At 37.7% G+C, this 21,600-nt stretch overlaps 2 protein-coding genes and 1 long non-coding RNA gene across 4 annotated transcripts; 2 read left to right on the plus strand and 1 right to left on the minus strand.

Moving 5' to 3' along the window:
• Positions 1 to 5,189: 5,189 nt before the first annotated feature.
• Positions 5,190 to 6,390, plus strand: LOC148867519 (uncharacterized). Its single transcript, XR_016110381.1, has 3 exons — positions 5,190 to 5,382; positions 5,548 to 5,671; positions 6,166 to 6,390. It is a non-coding gene; the product is annotated as an uncharacterized LOC148867519 (long non-coding RNA).
• A 2,579-nt stretch (positions 6,391 to 8,969) lies between these two features.
• LOC148867520 (translationally-controlled tumor protein homolog) lies at positions 8,970 to 13,232 on the minus strand. The gene is made up of 5 exons (XM_088979886.1): positions 13,050 to 13,232; positions 11,205 to 11,278; positions 9,709 to 9,837; positions 9,461 to 9,618; positions 8,970 to 9,325 (listed from the first exon to the last, which is right to left on the minus strand). The coding sequence occupies exons 1-5, from the start codon at positions 13,075 to 13,077 to the stop codon at positions 9,208 to 9,210; spliced, it is 507 nt and encodes a 168-aa protein (XP_088836012.1). The 5' UTR covers positions 13,078 to 13,232; the 3' UTR covers positions 8,970 to 9,207.
• A 967-nt stretch (positions 13,233 to 14,199) lies between these two features.
• LOC148867521 (DNA-dependent ATPase/E3 ubiquitin-protein ligase RAD5-like) lies at positions 14,200 to 19,333 on the plus strand. Of its 2 annotated transcripts, none has more exons than XR_016110382.1 (5): positions 14,200 to 14,313; positions 15,005 to 15,145; positions 17,019 to 17,170; positions 18,763 to 18,860; positions 19,014 to 19,333. XR_016110382.1 is itself a non-coding variant. In XM_088979887.1 (5 exons), the coding sequence occupies exons 2-4, from the start codon at positions 15,748 to 15,750 to the stop codon at positions 18,839 to 18,841; spliced, it is 264 nt and encodes an 87-aa protein (XP_088836013.1). In that variant the 5' UTR covers positions 14,895 to 15,145; positions 15,660 to 15,747; the 3' UTR covers positions 18,842 to 18,860; positions 19,014 to 19,333. The 2 variants fall into 2 exon arrangements, 1 of the variants encoding a protein (XP_088836013.1); XM_088979887.1 differs by lacking the exon at positions 14,200 to 14,313 and adding an exon at positions 15,660 to 15,780 and having other exon boundaries at positions 14,895 to 15,145.
• Positions 19,334 to 21,600: the final 2,267 nt, after the last annotated feature.

Consider the following 21,600-nt stretch of genomic DNA (forward strand, 5'->3'; position numbering starts at 1 on the left):
CCGCAAAGGAAAGTTGTCTTTGGAACAAGCTCAATTGAGGTATGTGAAGTCAATACAGATCCGCCATTTCTCATTAGCCTTATTAACCTTGACCACATTGGGCAACCAATTAGGGTAGTGTACCTCTCGGATGAAGCCAGCTCAAGTAACTTGTCTACCTCCTCTCTAATGGATTTCCAATGCTCTGGTACAAAGTTCCTCTTTTTCTGCCGAACTGGCCTACAACTCGGGTTCATGCTTATCCTGTGAATGACTAATGGATCAATTTCGGGCATGTCAGCAGCAGACCAACCAAAGACGTTAGCATTAGATTTGAAGAAGCTTACTAGTTCGGAAAGGGTGTTTGGAGGAAGGCTTGACCCGAAGCGCATCATCTTCTCAAGCTCGGCCTCGTCTAGGGGAACCAAGACTAGGTCCTCACCTCGTTAGTTCATCCCTAAGGTCGAGCCCTTCCAACGGTAGGGCTTATTTTATTTTTCCTTTTAGTGTTGCCACATAGCACTGTTTGGCTGTTTGTTGGTTCCCTCGGACAACTCCAACGTCGTGTTCGGTTGGGAACTTCATGGCAAGGTGGTAGGAGGAGATGGCCACCTTGAGTAGACAAAGGGTCACCCTCCCGATGATGGCATTGTACGGGAAGCCTATATTCACGACCAAAAGCTTGGTCACCCAGGTCAATGAGGTCACTTGCCGAGGCTTTGTCCCAATTGTGACTTGTAGGGTGATTATTCCTTCTGGTTTGATAATGGCTCCAAAGAAGCCGACTAGCAGCACATCAACTGGCTACAGCCAATCTGGCGTTAGCTTCGTCTTCTCAAAGGTATCATAGAAGAGGATGTCCATTGATGAGTCATTTTGTACAAGTATCATCTTAACCATGTAATTGGCGATAGTCACTGACACCACCAATGCATCATCATGGGGCACTGAGACCCCTTCAAATCGTCATCCGAAAAGGAGATGACGTCTTTGACTTCTTGGGTGTCGGGCCTTGGATGCTAAATTGCTTGGCATAGGCCTTCTGAGCCGAAGCCGAGGCTCCTCCCAAGGTCGTGCCCCCAGTGATGATGTCAATGACCCTGGCCAGGGGGTGATGTTGCTACTACTATTGTGAGGACGAGGCACCAATATTGCCCCCACGTACTCCTTCAAGTGACCACGACGGATGAGGGACTCGATCTCATTTTTGAGCTCGTAGCAATCCTCGATGTCATGGCCGGTGCCACAGTGGTACCTGTAGTATTTCTTTGCGTTACCCCTTTTGGGATTCCTCTTCATCTTGGTTAGCCACTTCATGTATTTCTCCTTCCCTACTTTCATAAAGATATGCATTCAGGTGGAGTTGAGTGGTGTGTATTTGCTAAATGATGGGGTCGGTGGTTCTTGTCAGCATCTTTGTTGTTGTTGTGGTAGTCGTGGCCACGACCGTCTCTATCCTTCCTTTTCTTCTCTAAGAAACCACAACTAGGGTTGGCCTCGTGCTCTTAAAGGTGCTCACTGGCTAAGGCCTCCTCAGCGACAATGTATTCTTGCACTTTCTTTAGGAAATCCGCCTTGTTCGTGGGAAGTGTCTTGGAGATGGCCCACTTGAGGGGTCTGGGTTGGAGGTCATTGATGGTGGCATGCATGGAAACCAAGGGGTCAAGGTCTTGAACCTCGAGTTCTTCTTGCTTGAAGTGGTTAATGTAAGATCAGAGTCTTTCCCCTCGCTTATATCTGATAGACATGAGGGAGACAATGATCTTCTAGCACTGTCAACTGTTGATGAAGTGGGAGAGGAAGAGGTCGGTGAACTGCTCCCATGAGTTGATGGACCAGGGATGGAGCGTGGAGAACCACCTACGCGTTGTTCCCTTGAATGTGGCTTGGAAAGCGTGGCATGTTAAGGCGTCAAAGTACACGTACAGGAGCATGAGTGCTCGGAAGCTTTCCAAGTGGTCAATGGGGTCGGTCGTTCCATCATATGTCTCCAACGTGGGAGCCTTGAAGTGAGGTGGAAGTGGCTCTGAGGTGATGGAGTCGGTAAAGGCGTCCATTCTAGTAAACAAAGGGTTCTAACTGGTTGAGGCATCACCTCGGCCCTCCTTCACCTGTCGCAACTAGACTTGTTCATGAGTCGGGTCGGGCCGAGCTTGGGCTGGGCTTTTACTCTTCATTAATTGAAATATGTTAGGCCCGAGCCCGAGGCCGGCCCAACCAACGGCCCTCCTTCACCTGTCGCAACTAGACTTGTTCATGAGTCGGGTCGGGCCGGGATTGGGCCAGGCTTTTACTCTTCATTAATGTAAATATGTTAGGCCCGAGCCTGAGCCCAGCCCAACCAACGGGCCTACAACTTGGGCTCGAGCCTTAAGCCCGACCTAATAAAATAAATTAGAATTTTTCCCTATTCATTAATCAATATAAATCAGAATTTATTTACATTAAAAAAAGAATATAAAGAAGGGAAAGAGGATGTGGAGAAGAAGGGTTCGGTTGGTAAAAGAAGGGAAAGAGGCAAAGAGGTGAAAAAAAGAGGGTTATTCAACTAGGGTTGTTAGGTTTAATTATAGGTCGGGCCAAGCCGGCCCATTGGGCTACCCGACCTATGAACAGGTCTAGTCACAACCCATTTTACATGGCATCGATTTGTGCCTGTAGACCACCGATTTTTCAATCGATGGGAACTTGGGCTTCATCCTAATCTTCTCTAGCGTGGAACAAGTCGGCCCAGTTCCTAGAGTTTTCAGATGCTGGTATGTACTGGTTTCTTCGGGCTTGGCGATCATTAAGGAGATTGTAGAGGTCCGATACTTGCAAGGGAGAGGCGTGGCGTCGGCCTCCAGCCCTCGAAGGAGGATTGTAGTGACCAAACGCCAACCTTCATCTCAGTGGCTCTCTACACGATGATAGTGTTCATGGTCTCAACGGTTGTCACAGGACCCAGTTGGATCATCTCCCCATCGGCTAGGGAGGCAAGATGTCTTTGATAGCTTGCTCGTACGCCGGCTACTACTGTTGGACGCTGAGGGGTCGGCTTTGCGAGGGTCAAGGGGGCACTGGACCAGTGGAGCATGAGTAGAGCATCCACTATGCTGCCCCTAGCTCCCAATGGGGTGGCTACCTTATGGACAACCTCCTATCGGGCGCCCCACCTCGTCCAATCTCTAGGTTATATTGTCCAATTAGACATGTTCATGGGCCGGGCCGGGCCGGGCTCAGGTCGGGCTTTTACTCTTCATTAATGGAAATATGTTAGGCTCGAGCCCGAGCCTGGCCCGACCAACGGGCCTACAACTTGAGCCCGAGCCCGACCCTGATAAAAAGCCCAAAGCCCGACCTAATAAAAAAAATTAGAATTTTTCCCTATTCAATAATCAATATAAATCATAATTTATTTACATTAAAAAAAGAATATAAATTCTAAATTCAATAATCAATATAAATCAGAATTTGTTTACATTAAAAAAAGAATATAAATATGAATTCAATAATCAATATAAATCAGAATTTATTTACATTAAAAATTATATATAAAGAAGGGAAAGAGGATGTGGAGAAGAAAGGTTGGGCTGGAAAAAGAAGGGAAAAGCAAAGAGGTGAAAAAAAGAGGGGTATTCGATTAGGGTTTTTAGGTTTAATTATAGGTCGGGTCGAGCTATTTTGGCAAATCCCGAGCCCGACTCGAATTTATTGCGAATCGGGCTTTTCGGCCCGAGGTTAAGACTACGGGCCCATATACCTTTTCAAGCCCGTTCAGGGGCCGTGCCGTGCCGGCCCATTGGGCCACCCGGCCCATGACCAGGTCTATGTCCAATCTATCAAGGATCATTTTGAATTGGTCCATGCAAGGTTCAAAGTTTTACAACATATCAGACCATATTGGCCAATACATGTCGTTCCGATATAAGTCTGATACACGGAACGCATAGAAATTATCTGTAGCATTCCTTTTTGTATGTATCGGTTTGTATCAAGCCCTATATCGAACTGTTTGGGTCTATATCGGCTAATACGGTTCCAAAACAATACAATCCGATACAGCCTGATACAAATCCCCTTCTCTCTCAATAATTTCATTAAATTATATTTAGGGCCGAATTAACTCATTAATTTTATATTTACTCTTATATTTAAGTGTGATTTCTCTCTAATTAATTAGTTAATTACTCCTTTAATTAATGCATAATTTTATATTTGAATTTCAATTTTAGCACCTAATTGAAATTATCTTCTCATTAATTTCGTTAATTAATAACCCTCTTTCTCATTAAATTCGTTTTGTTAGTATAAAACTACAAACTTAGAAATAGCAAGATTCAAACCTTGGACATTAGGCTTTAACAACTAAAGGTTCACCACTAAGCCACACCCATTTGCTTGTTTTAGGTTTATGCATTTTTATTTTTAAATAAATCTTTTCTTTTTCTTAGTGTATGCTTATCAATAAATGTTAGAATTAATTATTAAAATTTATGTATTAATAAATATAAAGATAATCTATATTGATTGTTTTAAAAATAATATATATCAATATACATTTTAGTTTTTTTTTGTTTTTTCACGTTTTAGTTATTCCATCATTTGTGAATAGTTACTAAGTGTGTCCTGATATCTTGAATTTTATATAGACCATTAAATTATAGTTTTTTTACTTTTAAATAACTTATTTACAATCATATAAAACTTGTAACTATCGTTATTAATATATTTTTAGGATTTATTTGAGTTTTTTTGCATATTTATGTGTATCTTGATTTTTCGTCCATATCTATACGCACCCAAAGCGTATCATGATACATCTCTTAAAATTATCTTTCTAATACACCTTACGTTTCCGATAATTTAAACCTTGGGTCCATGGTGACTAGGTTCTTAGTGTTTGGATTATTGTCTTGTTCATCAACCATTGTTAGAAGTTTAGTTGTTTTGAGTTAAGTGTTCACTTAGGAAAAATCTTAGCAATGTTTCTCACAAGTGGCGCCAATTGTTGCTACGTAGGATGGGGTTGAGGGCAACAAGGTAAATTCGTTTCCTTAGCCGAGGCCAATGTGTCCGACCTGAGAGTAAGAGATCACACGTAAGAGGCCCCAGGTGTTATCCCAGGAGCAAATAGTCTGACGGTCAAGTTACGGTCTGTTTGGTTGCTAAGAAAGATATGGGATGGGAAGCATCTTTAAGGAATATTCTTTTTGTGATGTGTTTGTTTTGAAGAAAAAATGGGATGGGATGAAAAAGTTTTGAGATGTGAGTTCCCAAAAGTCTTTATGGGAGTGTGACCCCGCTGAGAAATGAAGCAAGTGAGAAACTTTTGTCGAGAGCACCATTTCGAGCGTCACCTTTCTTTCACATGCCGTTCACCAATCTTCTTGTCAGTGCCATCTATAGCAACTTCTTTCACTGGTAAGTTCAGATTTGCAATCTTCTTGCGATTTCGATTCGCTTTTATACCATTTTTGTTTCCTTTCATTGAATGAATTCCCATTCGAAACTGATCATCTTCTACCCCTATCTCTGTTCATCCAAACCAACCTCCATTGTCAAAAAACACTTGAACTGCCATTCAAGGTGTTCATTTGAACGTTAGACCTCCAGATCTGGCTTTCGATTGCCTCGTCCAGATCTGGCTTCCGCCCTTCGGGCGTTTGCCTCATCCCTTCCATCGAGCCAAAGGGATCTTAGGTAATCTCAGGTAATCTCTGTTATAGCAATTTTATTTTTTATTTTTTTTCTTGATTCTTACTCTGTTAATGCTCCATCGGTAAGCTGTGCAACTTACTATGTTATGGTTCCATCGGTAAGGCATCTATATGAGATCCTTTCACTAGACTTGAACCACAGAGATTCCAAAATAATGTTCTGAATTGCAATATCTGAAAGAAAGATAATGTACAGAAAAATGAATTAGAGTAAACAGTATTTCTAGTAAGGAAACATAACTTAGAAATGAACGGGATAAAAACAGAAAAATTGCCTGAATGAATTGAAAAACAGAGCACAATTCAAAAGTAAGTTTTCCTTGTATTTACAAGATAAACATGCTTCAACGGTTCAACCATATGTCATTGATGCTTGTGATGCTTTTCAGTTGAATCTTGCAACATTGCATTTATTGTAAGGAACGTTCTTCCGTCATACCCAGCCTAGGTTTTACATAGCTTAACTGCTTAATATATGCATGCATAGGTTCTAGAAGGTAAGGCTCGAAGGAAGACAGTGAGTTGGTTCACCAAGAATCATAAAACGTATTTTTGTATGAACAAAGAATGATGGTAGTTTGTTGGTTGACTTTGAAATGCACTATTTTGAGTAGTTAATTGATAATGTATCACTTATCTCCTCTTTTATATGAACAAAAAAGGATGTTAGTATGTTGGTTCACTTTGAAATAGGACACAATTTTTTTCCTTATTTAGTTTGGGTTGTTCATCTTGTGATGTGAGCTTGGAGAATGCATGTATTTGTTAAACTATGATGGATCCAATAATCTTGTAAAATTTTCTCAACAATCAAACACCGGAAAACAGGTTTGACACGATAAATGGTCTCAGCAACCAAACACAGGTGACAAGATTAAAAAAAAAAATTCCCATCTCATCCCATCCTTTCTCAGCAATCAAACAGACCATTAATCAAGTGTATGAGAGAGATGGATGAGGTCTAAGGTGAGGGCTCACACGAGATCACTCGAGAGCAAGAAAACTAGAGAACAAGAATGAGCAAGATGGATCCTTATTTATACGATATCACAGGCTAAACGTCAATAGATTATAGAGGGAAAAAGAAAAGGGTTTTTTTTCTGTTTCAGGGAAGCTTTGAAAAGAACTGCCACTGAATCAAGACAAGCTAAAAAACCTGTTATTAGAACCTGGGTTTGGTAAGGAACCACATGTTCTTCCAAGTCTTGAACCAAGCTTTAACCTCTTTGCAGCAGTAACCTTCTTGTCGCAAGAATGAAGTGCGTCGAGGGAGAGCACGGCCTTGTTCGGCTTCAAAGATTTCACCTTCTTCTCGAGCTGCTAGTACCGATGCCGGTTTTTTCGTCACAGTTTTACACTTCACAGGCACTCTCCTTCCCCACATCAAGCATTATCTCCCTCACTTTCCTGCACTTCTATCCATTCGCCGAAAACCTATCACGGCCAGAAGAATCCCCCAACCCCATTATCCGCTACAAGGATGGCGACTCGGTCTCCCTAACTATCGCCCAATCTGAAGGTGGCTTCCACCGTCTCTCCGACAACCAAGCGATAGAGTCGAAGGAATCGCATTCTTTGTTTCCTCAGTTATCAGTATCTGGATTAGTTATCCCGGTTCTGGCGTTACAATTCACTGTGTTCCCAAACTGTATTATAAGCTTGGGATTTGCGTTTCACCATTCAATTGCCGACGCCAGAACGCTTACCCATTTTATCAACTCATGGGCTGATGGGCTTCAATTTGTAAGCTGGGAAAGCCGTCTTTGTCAACTAAATCTCTCCCAATCCACGACAAGACTCTGATGAAGACCCAAAAGGCATCCAGGAGATACTCATGAACCAGTTAGCAAATTCTTTCCAGTCCGACTACAGAGATCAATTACTATGTCTGACAACTTTGAGCTTGGTCGGTGGTACAAGGAAGATGAAGAAGGAGAGAGCTTCCAATTTGACTTAAAAGGTAAAATGGACATATCAGTCCTGTCAATACTTTAGCGATAATGGTAATTTTCCAAGATGTAGGAATAACATGAAACAATAGTTTTAGTCAATTAGTTAAGCCATTAGCGTAATTTAAGAAATTTATCCTATATTATATCGCATATAACAAACGTCAACAGTGAGTCAATTCATATTTAAGGGTTGTCCTCCCAGATTAGATTCCCTTCACGATACACGTACATGATCTTCTTACTGGCCTCCATTGAGTGTTTTTTTTTCTTGATAGGGTGGGAGAATAGAGAAAAAAATTAAAATTGGATTTTCCAACTTATTTATAAACACATTGCTTGGCAAAAAAAAAAAAAAACTTTACCTTCTATAAAGGATAATCAAGTCAAGTAAAATCAAATTTAGAAGTCCATTTGGTTCATAGTCGAAATCGGAATCAAAATGGTTCATTCCCATAATCTGTTTGATTCAGACAGGAATAGAAATGGAAATTAAAATCAGCAGAAATGAGATTCCATTCTCGAGAATGCCCATTCCCTCAAATGGAAAAATGTCATTCTAATATAAATGAGAATGGAATTCCAATTCCACCCAACCTAACAGTTTGAATTGAAATAGCACATTCTGATTCCAATTCCAAACCCCTATTCCTGCAAATCAAACAAACCCTGAGAATTAAATGAAGCATTGCCCAAAACTTGAGGAATATGCCCTTTTTCATGCATTATGCATTATTTATTTAAAAAAAGTCATAGGCCCAAAATTAGGCCAACCTAGACTTTTATCGGTTCTGCGCTTGAACTTATATTTTAGGCCCGAGGCCCGACCCACCAACCAGACCCAGGCCTAGCTATAACCGCTTATCATGGGTGATGTGTTCAACCTAGCAGGGCCCATGATCACCCCTGATGATTGGTTACCACTTTTAAAATATCAGGTCATTATTTACACGTCTTGCCAGTATCATTGTAACCCGAAAAGGTGCAAACTAGAGAAGAAATGAAGAAAACCAAAACAAATATAAGAACACTCATTTTATTCATTCGTCGGTTATAAATGTGCTTAACAATTGAAGAAATAAATAAGATATAATAATAATTATAAGATAAATAATAAGATATAATACTAAATCTCAAACAAAAATGACACTACTACCAAATAACAAAAAAAGAAATAAATTGAGCCCACGTTAAGACACAACTGACAATTCAAAAGAGGAAGGAACCATATGAATTCCGTTTAAAACAAAGACGATATGAAAAAAATTTATCTATCAAACAAGTTGAGCCACCAGATTTATCCATCTCAGGAGAATTTATCTATCAATCAAGCCGAGCCAGATGCACCAAAAAAAAAAACAGAAGATTTAATTTATTACCAAATCCAACAAAATAGATATGCCCTCAAAGGCTCAAATAACACAAGGACTTGGAAAGACAAAAATAAAAGTCATCAACTAAAAACTGTAGTTTCTTGTTCCAAATTATACCATCATCTAAAGAAATAAAAAGGATGGATTCAACTAAACTACAACTACAACAACCACCTTCACTTCGAGCTCTCTATAACCCCTAACAGTCTAACATTTGAGCTCCTTTAACCCATAGGCAAAGTACAAAAATGTTGGGTCAGTGGCACCATCCTTGTAGTACGCAAAGACCAAGGTGGAATCATCGTTCATGCTCTCCCCCACAAAACTGCAAAGAACCCCAAAAATATTTCAACATCAGATGGTAACAGAAGGATTCTCGCTAATGTCAAGATATTAGAGAGCTTCCAAGAGTTGTCTCGTTTTCCAACATAATGCGCAACAAAGAAAAGTCAGGACTTACAATTGGAGGTCGTTGAGTTTCGAAAGCAGGAACTTGGTTGCTCCTTCGATGTGCTTCTTGAATTCCTCTTGCTTCTCGCCATCCAACTTGGGTGTGAGCAACTTAATGTACTTTTTCACGTAGGCAACAAACTGCTTTTTGTCAAAAGGAGGTTGCTCCTGCCAGAAAAGTAAAACCAACTACTAGTCAGCTTTAATATGTAAACATGAGCAATTACCAATCACATGAGAGAAGCTCATATTATTAACCTGTAGGCGGAAGGTGTCAACAATATCAACCACCTTAACAGTTTGGTCATCAACACCTTCATCTTCCTCTCCGCCTTCTGCGGATGGGTTTGCACCGATATCTACATCAACTGCTCCTTTGACAATCCACTAACAAAAGCCAAAACGGGAACAAAATGTCAAAGTGCTTACTTGCTCTAAAAATTGTATTAACATTGAGTAAATCATACCTAACCCACTGAACAATTCCATGGATAAGAAACAAACCCATCCATATTTTACCAAAACCCACTGAACAATTCCATGGATAAGAAACAAACCCATCCATATTTTACCAAAACCTCCAACTTTAATACCTTATGTAAAGAATTATATAAAAAAAATGGCAATATTACTAAAGGTTTATACAGATATATGTCATATTTCATTCAGTGTCATCAATAGATACATGTCACGGTCAATCAATGCAGTTAACAGGTGAAGCAATGAAAAGTCATTTTGGCCTCTAAGTCAATGAAGTGACTACTCAATGTGAATGTGTAGGTGTTAATTACTGATTAGTCAAAAAGAAATTTTTTAAATTCAAAATATTAAATTAACTCCAGCAGTGTGTGAGATTTTCATACACCAACCCTCTAAATAACAAGAATAGCATCAGGTTGGCATCCAGCATTAAACTTAGGGCAAAATCATATGGTCGTGAATCCTGAATTGGTCTTTCCATGCTTACACTGAGAATGGAATGAAAAAGCAGGATGCATGTAGCCGACTCCATATAAACATTGCTTAGATGATGATGATGATGATGATGATAATGCAATTTCATAAATAAGTTCATCAAAACTACAGTTGTGTAAGAAAAGAATGATATTGAATATTTAATTATTTACCAAGATTATAAGTTTAGTTTACGGTCTTTATTTTGCAAACAAAGAAAATGATATGCTAGGGTAAAGAATCACAAACTCACAACCTTTATTCTCCATAAGAGGGTTTAACCTTGGCAATTCAATATGCCTTTAGTTTGTGGCAACTCCCTGGCTAACACACCACTAATTGAAAGAAAACTTCAAGAATTCCTCCATTTGCTTCTTTTATTTTTGCATTTTTTCTATTTTATATACCATCATCCAATCATGTTCCATCACAAATATGTAAAGCAACTGTATAATTAAAACAAATTGCAAACATATTCTCAAATATTTCAGATAATTAGAAATACAAATGAGCAAATAAGCTTTTAAAATGACTGTTGTTGATTATTCATTAATCAGCTAGTTGACCTATGAAGTTGTCTTAGGTGACTACATCACGAGTATTGACCAACTAGGCATTGACTAATCCACTTTGATAACACTGGTTTCTTTCCTTTTAACTTTGTTTCCTTCTGCTTTTCACGTGTGACTGACAATTCTGACTACAATATTCCATTAAAACTACTGCTTATATAATTACAGGTTATGGGTGTTCCATTACATTAACTAGAAAATCAAACACTGCCAAGAGTGGTTGCTAACCTTTCCCTCAACTTCCCAAAGCATTCCATTCTGGATTTCCTTGTAAGGGAAGGAATCAGAGAGAAGCTCATCACCTGCAACACATGAAAACTTACAATGGTTAAGAGTTTCTGTCTAGCAGGGAATACAACAAAAACAAGGGAACCCAATCTAAAAGACAGAACAACAAGAACAGGAGAAAGTAAAGGAAACACAAGCACAAGGCACCACCAGCACCAGAAAAGTATACTATATCAAAGCACAAGAAACCAGAAGACCAAAAAGAAAGCAAACCAAAGCACAAGGCACCAAAAAAATGCAGAAGGAATTTGATATGCAGTTAATGCTGATAGGACCTACCGCCTAAAACTTGCTAAACCCAATGAATTGCCTCTTGGCATCCTAAAAACATTCTTCCTTTGCTACATAAAGAAGGAATAAGCTGATGTACATGTTCCATCCACAATGCATAGATACAATTACGAAAGACAGCATAACAAACCAGACAGATAGTTATTTACTATTAAAGACCAATTATTCCATAAGGCAAAGATAAAATCCCAAGGAGAAGAAATACGGTCTAAAAAATAAACTCCTTGGATTCCAAAAGCATCTGTTGCCCTGAATAAAAGAAATAAATTAACACACACACAATTACAGTTCTCCAGAACAACCATGGGAATATATCCTATTATTCTAAGTTGGGGAATAAAAAGGGAATATGACACAAGACATTCTAAAAAATTTGCAATTAATATAATCAATCAATCAACACGCAGCAACTGAGTGGCATAAACCAATGGAAAATTAACATAAAAAAGGGGCAGAAAACTATTCAAATAGTAATATTTCAGCTATAACTTAAACCCTTCTTACGGAAATTACTTCGTTTTTTCACCCCCTTTAATTAAAAAGGGGCAACTTTAGTTCAATAAAAGATGAACAAATAGTAACAATGTCAAGAAAGATGAACAAAATAGCAAAACAACAACTTATAACGGGTTGAAAATATATCTAAGATTCCAGCAACTTATAAACTCCGAATGTTCATAGGTTTCTTTTTCACTAGTTAAAGGAAATGCACCTCCGCCCCCAATCCCCAACGTCGAACCCTCCTAGACATGTGCATAGGCTAACGTCCCCAAGATGAATTAATAGACAAGGAAATAATTACAGAACAGTGAACAAGCCTGAGATTCTGGTAAGATATTAAATACAAGAGATTGAGAGAAACCTTACTTGCATATCCTTCTCAAAATTTTTACTACAAGAAACCTTATCAAAATTTCACGACTACATTAAATTTTTACTACAAGAAATGTCGCATGAAGTTTATATTTACTGCGAGAAAATTAATCTTGCGGATAAATGAAGAAGGGAAACTAGCATAAAAATTAAGAAAAAAATGCCCTGATGGAACGCAAATAACCGCCATGAAACAAAAGATCAACCAGGCTAACAGAAGGAATAGAAGGCGAAGAGGTTTAACCAGTAATCAGAAGCAAGGATCAAAAAACTTTCAAATTATACCCAACCTTCCAGATCCAAAAAGAGTTTTTAAAAATAAAACAGAAGGAAGAACTAGCACTTCAGATCTAAGTTAAAATTTAAGAATCAAACTAAGCCAATCAAATTATAGACAAAATATTCATAATAAATGGCCTATGGAGCAATAGCCAATAGAAAATTTTATGCGTTGCTAAAAATAAATTTGGCAAACACAAATACACAATAAACCCTAAAACACTAATAAATAATAAACAGATCGAACAAGTATTAACTAGAGAGCTTACAGAACTAATACTGCTATAGTTCAGAAATAAATCGAATTGACCATGAAAACAATCAGTTATTATAAATAATTACCAGTGAGAAGATCCTGATAGACAAGCATGTTTGCAAGCTCTCACTGATCACAAAAACACAAAGGAGAAGAAGATGGAAAAAAAAAAGAGAGCTGTTGGCGAGGGAGAGAACTTGAAACGCTTGGACAAACACTATTTATAGACGAGGGTTTGGGAAGCGATATTTGAAGACGATTCTTAAATTACGGAAACCAGCTTAGATGTTTACTTAATACCCAACGAATCCTTTTCCTACTGGTGCGTATTACGCACACCGTCTAGTCGTCCACCGCCTAAGATGCGTAGACTTCCCAACGAAGAACTGTCCCAACACCTTCAGCTCATGCATGGTGGATCCCAGTCGTACGAAGGATCCTATGGTATGTGAACAGTGCAGATACGGGTGAGACCGGATCTGCTCCTCACACAGGGCGCTTCACATGTACATCATATCATGTATTGGGAATATCTCCGAAATTTGCATTAAGCATGTCCGTACTTTTCTGGTTACAATAAATGTTCTTAAAGCATAGTAGATGTATTTGTGAGATGCCCCTGTGTGAGGAACAGATCCCATTCCGATACAAATCGCGGTGAAACTGTGTTTGACAATTGGGATGATGTGTTGAGAGGAGATCCCAACCCATAGAAAAAAAATAAATAAATTGGAAACATCTCCCTCATCATCTATGGAAAGATGCAATGGTCGATTGGGATATTTTGGAAGAGTCTCGTTGGTAGCAGATTTAAACTCGTTTGATCAATTCCAAAAAAAAAAGAAAGAAAGGCAACAAGCCAATAATATACAAGTTGTTTATTGAATCTGGACCATTCGATTTAATGGAACTTTTAATCTTGGAATTAAAATCAATCAAAATGTTTTCCTTTTGAACTTCGGTAATATGTTTTATGCTACACCGGATCTAATCCCCAGGAAGATCACAACAGCCTTTACAGCCGTACATTGCAAAGGCTATTCTGCTGATTATTGGGATGCTGTTGGACCTAATCCGAACTCGTATATCTATTATATATACTAAGGCGGGAAGGGTCTTCTTAAGGACGTAGCCTTACCTTCCTACAGGATAAGGTATCCACACGTGAACTTTTATTTCGTGTGCGAAAATCTCTTACAGCAGGATGAAGTATCCGCACGTGAAGTTTTTCGTCACATGAAATCTCTTCGTTGTGGGTTGTCTTTTTCGGCTCTCGTCCATGGCTACCTCCACGGCGATCTTCTAGCTCCGCACTCATTGTATTGCAGATTTCAAAGGCGCCCATTAACGGTAAATGATAGAAATTGGTTTCATTCTGAGAGCCTCTGAAGCTAAGAGGGCTGCAGCCTAAAAAATTCATTTTAAGTAGTAAATACCTATTCTTTTTCTTCCAATTCATAGTTTGTCAGTCCGCTATCTGCCTTTTTTTGTAGAGATATCAAATATCTCTCAGTTTTTTTTTTTTTGGTAGAAACAAATATCTCCATCTATTCAGTACTCAGTAATTTGGAGAATGAACTGATGAGCTTCACGTTTGCTCCCTTCTTCCTCCTATCTCGGTTTTCTCTAGAGACTGCTATTATTAGTAGAAACTCTGACGGCTTTATCTTGCGACTCTGAATCTCCTGCTCACGAGAATTCTGCCCACACCTACCCATAATACACTACCTTCCCTGAATTGGAAACATTTCCTCTGCATAATATTATGCATGGGATGAGATGTTCTCATGTGTGGTTGCCATAAACGTGGGCAGTGCTCTGCGGATTCTTCTCTTGCTTGGCAGGAGGAGAAGGTTTGTTGCATCAAGCATCTCGAGAGCTCAACAGGTTATACCTTTCTTCTTTTCGAACTAAACCCTCTTTCTGTCTCTATGCTACCTCAAACTCTCTCTCTCTCTCTCCTAGGCCTCATTTGTTATTTTATAATTTTATTACGCTCTGGTTTGATCAAAAGCGTATCTTCTTGTTTTTCTTATAGCAGTAGGCAGCAGTAGTGGTCATCCTTCGCGTGCCATTTCGCTCCCATCTCCGCACCCGCGTTTCTTAGTCTTAGCTGGATTCTCGCGTCCTCCTTGGCATGTCCGAGCAAGAGCTTCAACAGCTCGCTATAGACTTTGGCCAGGTAAAACGGAAGGGTAATATCACCAATTTATTTATCTCTATATATTTTTTCAAATGATTTTTTAAATTCGTCTTTGAAATTTAAATTATTCATCAACAAAGCTATCGTGGAAAGCAACTTCATCATTTTCTTTACAAGACTAAGGCCAAGAAATTCGGGATTTCAGTCACCGCGAATTGCTTTCTCTTTCTTTACTTTTGACCTTCCTTTTGCCCTTCCCTCTTCCCTATTCCAGTACGTTCACCGTTTGCCTTTTGGCAAACTGGAGCCACACCAAGACAAGTGGGTCTCCAACTAAACCGACTTGTGTCGTTTTATGAGATGAGATTCGCCTTTTCCTTCTCCTTGCTTAAAAACTTACATTCTTTGTGTATGATTCCTAACTTGTCCTCTCTTAACTCCCTAAATCCCTGATTCATAAATTTTCTTATTATCTAATAATCATATTTTGCATGTTTATAGCCGGTTACTTATGTGTTGTTTTAATTCGATTTCTGCATGTTTTATTTCACAGTTGTCGTGCTATGCTCAGTAACGTTTTGAAAATCTGTCATTTGGTTCCTATAGACAATTAATGACTCTTAAGATGTATTCTTATAAATATGGAAGTGATGTTATTTTGTCTCTCTGTTCAGGTATGTTTTCTTTTCTTTTACAAATTACATTTGTTTTTTGCTTTTTTTTTTTAATTATGCTATACAGAATTTGATTTTGCACAATGTGCTCAGTCTCAGGTTTTATTTCTTTAGGTATTGTTTAATGCAAAGATGATTTACTTGTGCTAGATTTTATTTGTGATAATGATAACCAATTGATAGCATTATAAAAGTTTGATCCTTAGAGGGATTGTGGGAGTCTGGTTTTGGAGTTGTTTCCTGCTTTTAGTGAAGAGGAGATTGCGAAGAATGTTTCTTGGTAGATCCTCTTGGCATCTCACTTTTACTTGGATAAGACTCATAAAAACATTCTTGCTTCTTCCATTAAGCTAAACATTGCAAAAATTAATTGTTTATCATCTGTACATAACATGATAAACAACTTGGTAGTTCCCTTCTAGTAACAAATTATTCCAGTTATGATCCGCCACCACTTATAGGCCTTGAGTTGCATTACTCATTTCAGCTTTCAATAAATTATTAAACCCTATTGGCCCAGAAAAATAATATTCTTCCACTGCAATCCCTTATCACCCTGCATACCAGATTCACCCGGGTTACTCAAACTTACATCCATCAACATTTAATTGAGACACCTTTGATCAGCTCGTTCAGCTCAATGAACTATTCATACTTTTATTTCAAGGAAATTAACCATGAAAGTTATCTTTTCCTTTGATAGGAAAGTCTTAGGAAAAGAACGGAGATCTTTGCTTGGTATATTGTTTTAATTTTTTGCTTTCTATACACACTCAAGCATAGAACTAGTAGGGCCATTTTGAGTTTTTCTACTTTAGAGTAAAACTTTCAGTTTAATTTTTTTATTTAATAGGGTCTTTCACGAGTTTCTCTTAGTAGCTAATCCTTTTTGTATGATTCACCAAAAATAAATAAATGATCTGGTATCTCAGCAGCCCTACTTATATGCTTCCATGTGCTCAATCCTGCATTCAACCAAACTACCACAGTCAATCTTTACACCATCTGGCAGCCTATTCTTTGGGTTATGTCATATGTGGTTGCTTGGATTTAGGTTTCCCACTGCCCAGGCTTAATCTAAACCCATATGCATATATTGCTCATTTCAACCTGTAGTTTTGGTTCATTTAGCATGTCTTCAACAGTTTTCAGAAACTTTGTTTTGAACTTGTACTTGATTACATTACCGTCCAAATTTATTTGATCTAGTGAGTTTTAACTAGAAGTGTACCATGCAGCTTGAAGCAGTCACAAGGAGAATCCTGTGGATCAGATCTACGGACCCAAAAGCAAAAGTCCTTGTGTTCTCCAGTTGGAATGATGTTCTAGATGTGTTGGAACATGCTTTGGTTTCTAATGGCATCAATTATACCCGGATGAAAGGAAGCAGGTATGAGTATTGCCCAAACAGTTTATTCTGAATTTGTACTTTGATAACCACTTATTCAAGGCATATTTATTCTGAATCTGTACTTTGATAACCAATACTTCTAAGAATAAATTCTATTATTGATAAAAAAAAAAAAAAAAAAAAACTTCTAAGAATAAAAAGATGCACTCCATTATATGGAAGCATGTTTAACCATTTCATGGTATTAATACCGTGAAATGTCTTTTGTTACCATATGATTGGTGTAAGAATAATTACCTGCAGATAAGCATATGTTTGGCTTCTAATTGACATGTATTAGTAGAAATTCTGGCTTTTTGAGAACTTTGTTTGCACAAATTTTATGAGCTAGAGTCATGTATTATAGGCTGACCAGATGCCCGAGTTCTACAAGAAGAATGGAGTCTATCCCTTTCTCTAAAAATCATTTTTTTTTCATGAAGAATCTATTGAATATAAACTTCATTGGGATTCACAAATAGCCCATCTAATACATGGTTATTATCATTGTTGCCATGTTCATTCTAAAAATCATTTTTTCATGGAAAATCTATTGAAGATAAATTTCGTTGGGATTCACAAATAGCTCATCTAATATATGGTTATTATCATTGTTGCTATGTTCATAATTGGATCCATTTGCTGGTTTTTCTGATTCAAAATTAGGTTGGTTAGTGAATTCAAGCCCGTGCTTAGCACGGGTAACTCCAGTAATATATAATATAAAGAGGAAAGATCAGGAGGCAAGTGGTCTTACCACAAGCTGTACACGAGTTTTCATGATCTTTCTATTTTCACATGTGTGGTATTCTTTTTTTTTTTAACATCAATTATCCCACGGTTTCTACTCCCTATTCAACGTTTGCTAATTCCTCTTCTCTTCAATTTCTCTATTTTGCACCTGTGTTTCTTCTCTCTCATTTTGGATCAATTTCTCTATTTTGAAATGGGTAACCACTTGTGTTTCTCTCTCATCTTAGAAGATAATTTTTCCCCTACCATTTTCTCCCTCTGCTCAATGTTTCTTTGCCATCTTCTTTGTCCCTAGCCCTTGTCATTTTCTCTAATTTGCACCTATGTTTCTTCTCTCCCATTTTGGATCAATTTCTCTATTTTGAAATGGCTAAGCACTTGTGTTTCTCTCCCGTCTTGAAGGATAATTTTTCCATTACCATTTTCTCCCTCTACTCAACGTTTCTTTGTCCCCTACCCTCGTCATTTTCTCCAATTTGAAATGGCTGAGCCTCTATCTCTCTCCGTGTGGTAAGTACTTTATCTTTCATATAAACTAAGTTTACTTTTTGAAACTCCATTTACAAGGTCAACTTTTTTCTAGGGTTTTAACCTAACCTAACTTCTTCCTGATTTTGATGCAGGTTATTTCTTTAAGGTCATGCTTTCTAGTAGAACATTGAGTAGCTTTAGGAAATCTCTAAGAGGCCGGTCTTATTTCATGTAACAATAGAATACCAACTTTTAAGAAATCACTAAAGCCTGTTTCCAATTTTGTTAGTGTCTTCACCCTGTTACTAACGGTAGAATATTGAGTTTTAAAAACTCTGAGTTAATTCTAAGTTAATGGTTTACTGCAGATATGCCTTTGTAAATTCACCGTTATGGAACTTAAGTTATCTACTAAGATTAGATCACTCAAGCCATTTGTGGAGATAAAGTTATTCATTCAACTCAGGTATATTTCTTTGTTTCTTTTTTTTTAGGCCCAAATTGCCAATCTCCCTCTCTTATTGTTTGTAGTCTCTCAACTCATGTATACTTCTCTATTTTTTTCTCTATTCTTTTTTTTAGTCCCGAATTGCCAACCTCCCTCTCTTATTGTTTGTAGGTTATTGGTATACGTTTCTTGGAAGCCTGGAGACAAGATCATTCGCACAACTCAGGTTTTAGGCTTCTCCCAACACAATAAGGGCATTCACTCAACTCATGTAACCAAGAAACCTACTGGATTTATTGCACACTCCGGCACTTCAGTTTTTCCCATTTTTATTCAAACATTGGATAAGTGAAACATGCATTAGTTGATTTGGTTTAGAGCGTGCAATCCACTATAGTCTTATAACTCTTATATTAACTGTTTTGCAGTTTTAGTACATTTTATGTTGTTTTTTTTGTTATCAATCATTTTATGTTGTTAATTATCTTTAAGTTTATTTTTCTCCCATTGTTAGTTTTCCCATAATTTAACTTGAAATAAAAGTAGCCTTCTTTACCTCTTTTTACAGTCACTAGCATAGTTGCATGACCAATTTGTACCAACATTTCATATTGAATGGAATACAAATCCAATTCAACTTGAAGGGGTTATCATAGTTAATTAATAAAGTGAACCCACCAGCCTAAAAGGAAATTCCACCAACAGATTTCCCATCGCCAAAGTCTGCAACATCCTTCATACAAGAAGATATCCTCTTCCCCCCTTTCAATTCAAGTAGTGGACAATACTAAACTCCCCCATAATGCATCAAGTAACCCTTTAAGAATTAATGGCACATTTAGTTTCTCCAAAAAAAAATAAAGATTGGTGAGATGTTACTATTTAGACCATAAATCCAAAAGTTCTACTAGATCTATAAATCACATTTATGCTCATTTATTCTCCAAAAAAAAAGACACTTTATGCTCATTTCATCTAGATATCATCACTACCCCCTCCCACACAAACAAAGGTTAAAGATCTTCATTTGTTCTATTTTTCCCTCAGTATTCGTAATTCTCATCGGACCCAATTCACTCATATATGGTGTGTTTGCTTGATGAGAAGATTTGAGAGCAAAATTTCACTGTCATTTACCTATTTTCCATCTTATGGAAAAACCAAAAGAGGAAAGAAAATAGCACTAGGTTTAGCTCCAATTAAAAAGTATTCTGTAATCTGTAGACAAAAGCCATTCAGTTTTAGTACTCCCTCTCCTATGTTTGTCTAATATTGATTCATTCAGTTGTCTCCTCAATAAATAACTTGCTGAAAGCCATCCTCTAGCCATCCCCTTTTTAAAAACCTAGCGAGCCACTCTTACCATAGTTAAGACTATTATGGGTTCCACATGTTGTTGAAAGCCATGATGAAACCCGTCCTCTTGCATTCACTTACTCCAAATACTCAAAAAAAAAAAAAAAATGGTTGCCCTGGTTCATTGCCATTTGCTTCTTGTTGTCCAATGTAATCAGTTGACCACAGAAGAGATCCCAAAATTAGTCTCTAAGACCATGGAGTTTATTTTATCATCTATTACCAATCTTGTATTGGCATGATTTCCATTAAAACAAATCATATAGTTAAAATCACTCTTTAAATTCAATTTGCAAAGGACTCTTACAGTTAGCAAAAAGCTCAAACTTCTAACACCATATACAGGACACTTGGTCAGTGCATCCAACTTTGAAAGACACCACTCTTCATTTCATGGTTTCATGCCCCGAAGTCCAACAAACTTGGCTGTATATAGACAATTTGCAACCTAATCACCATTCCTCATATCTAAGTATAATCTGTATACATGCATTAACTTATATAATTAGTAAAATGTAACTACATCTTCAAGCATGCCATGTGCCAGTTCACAATTTCATAAGTTCATTATAACGTTTTATAATATTACAATATAAAGAGACAATACATTGGTTAACTCATGTAATTTAAACATAGATGATGTGCTAAGACAATAATGTATTATATTTGCTAATGAAATATTAGCATATCTTACAAATAGGGGGTGTATTTACATTACTTATATATTGTCTCACAAATTAATCCCATGCATCGCATGGGTTTCTCGCTAGCTATACATCAGGCAAAAGCTCACCGCCTAGGGCATATGGATGGATCAGTTTCCATTCATAAAACCCACGTGCATTTTTATGGGTGGTGTCTCCTATTCAAATAACCAATAATTACAGAAAAATGGAAACTCAAAATTTTGGATCGGGTTGTTTCCAGTTCTGTTGGATCACTTTTGGTTCGACATATAAATCGATATGAAGTAGAAAAGAAAAATTTGACCAAATAAAATGAATCTGGATATCCTATTCACAAAACACTACCTCCGTGCATTGGGAACATCTCCCCATACATAATAACATATAAGAGCATGATATATTCTCCATGTGTGGCTGCGATCTCATATGGGTAGGCATGAAAAGAGTTGTTGTGGGTAGGAGATCCCAATAGCAATAAAACCATAGCAAGAAACCATTTGCTCGGATCATCAAGATGTTGAACAATGGTTTTTCGATGTTTGTATGAATACAACTACAAATGTCTGTGTTGGACCAAATTGATGGTGTGATCGGTGTGCTTATTCAAACTCGAGTTATTAATGATCTAGGTTGAGCAAAAGCTAACAGAAAGGTTTATTAAGCAACTATGCAACAAGTCTTGATCTCTTGCCAATAAAAAACATTCCAACCTCTTA

This window comes from Nelumbo lutea, chromosome 3 (assembly GCF_056320005.1).
Source record: "Nelumbo lutea isolate HS-2025 chromosome 3, American lotus-T2T, whole genome shotgun sequence".
In the NCBI taxonomy this organism is placed as follows: Eukaryota; Viridiplantae; Streptophyta; class Magnoliopsida; order Proteales; family Nelumbonaceae; genus Nelumbo; species Nelumbo lutea.

Excerpts from the sequence above, each read along its gene's own strand:
- LOC148867520 (XM_088979886.1), bottom strand. The coding sequence starts at position 13,077 with ATGCTTGTCTATCAGGATCTTCTCACTG. Across the intron at positions 11,279-13,049 it reads CTATCAGGATCTTCTCACTG|GTGATGAGCTTCTCTCTGAT; the intron begins GTAATTATTTAT and ends CATGTGTTGCAG. Across the intron at positions 9,326-9,460 it reads AAACTCAACGACCTCCAATT|TTTTGTGGGGGAGAGCATGA; the intron begins GTAAGTCCTGAC and ends GGTTCTTTGCAG.
- LOC148867521 (XM_088979887.1), top strand. The coding sequence starts at position 15,748 with ATGGAAGTGATGTTATTTTGTCTCTCTGTTCAG. Across the intron at positions 15,781-17,018 it reads TATTTTGTCTCTCTGTTCAG|CTTGAAGCAGTCACAAGGAG; the intron begins GTATGTTTTCTT and ends TGTACCATGCAG. Across the intron at positions 17,171-18,762 it reads ACCCGGATGAAAGGAAGCAG|ATATGCCTTTGTAAATTCAC; the intron begins GTATGAGTATTG and ends GGTTTACTGCAG.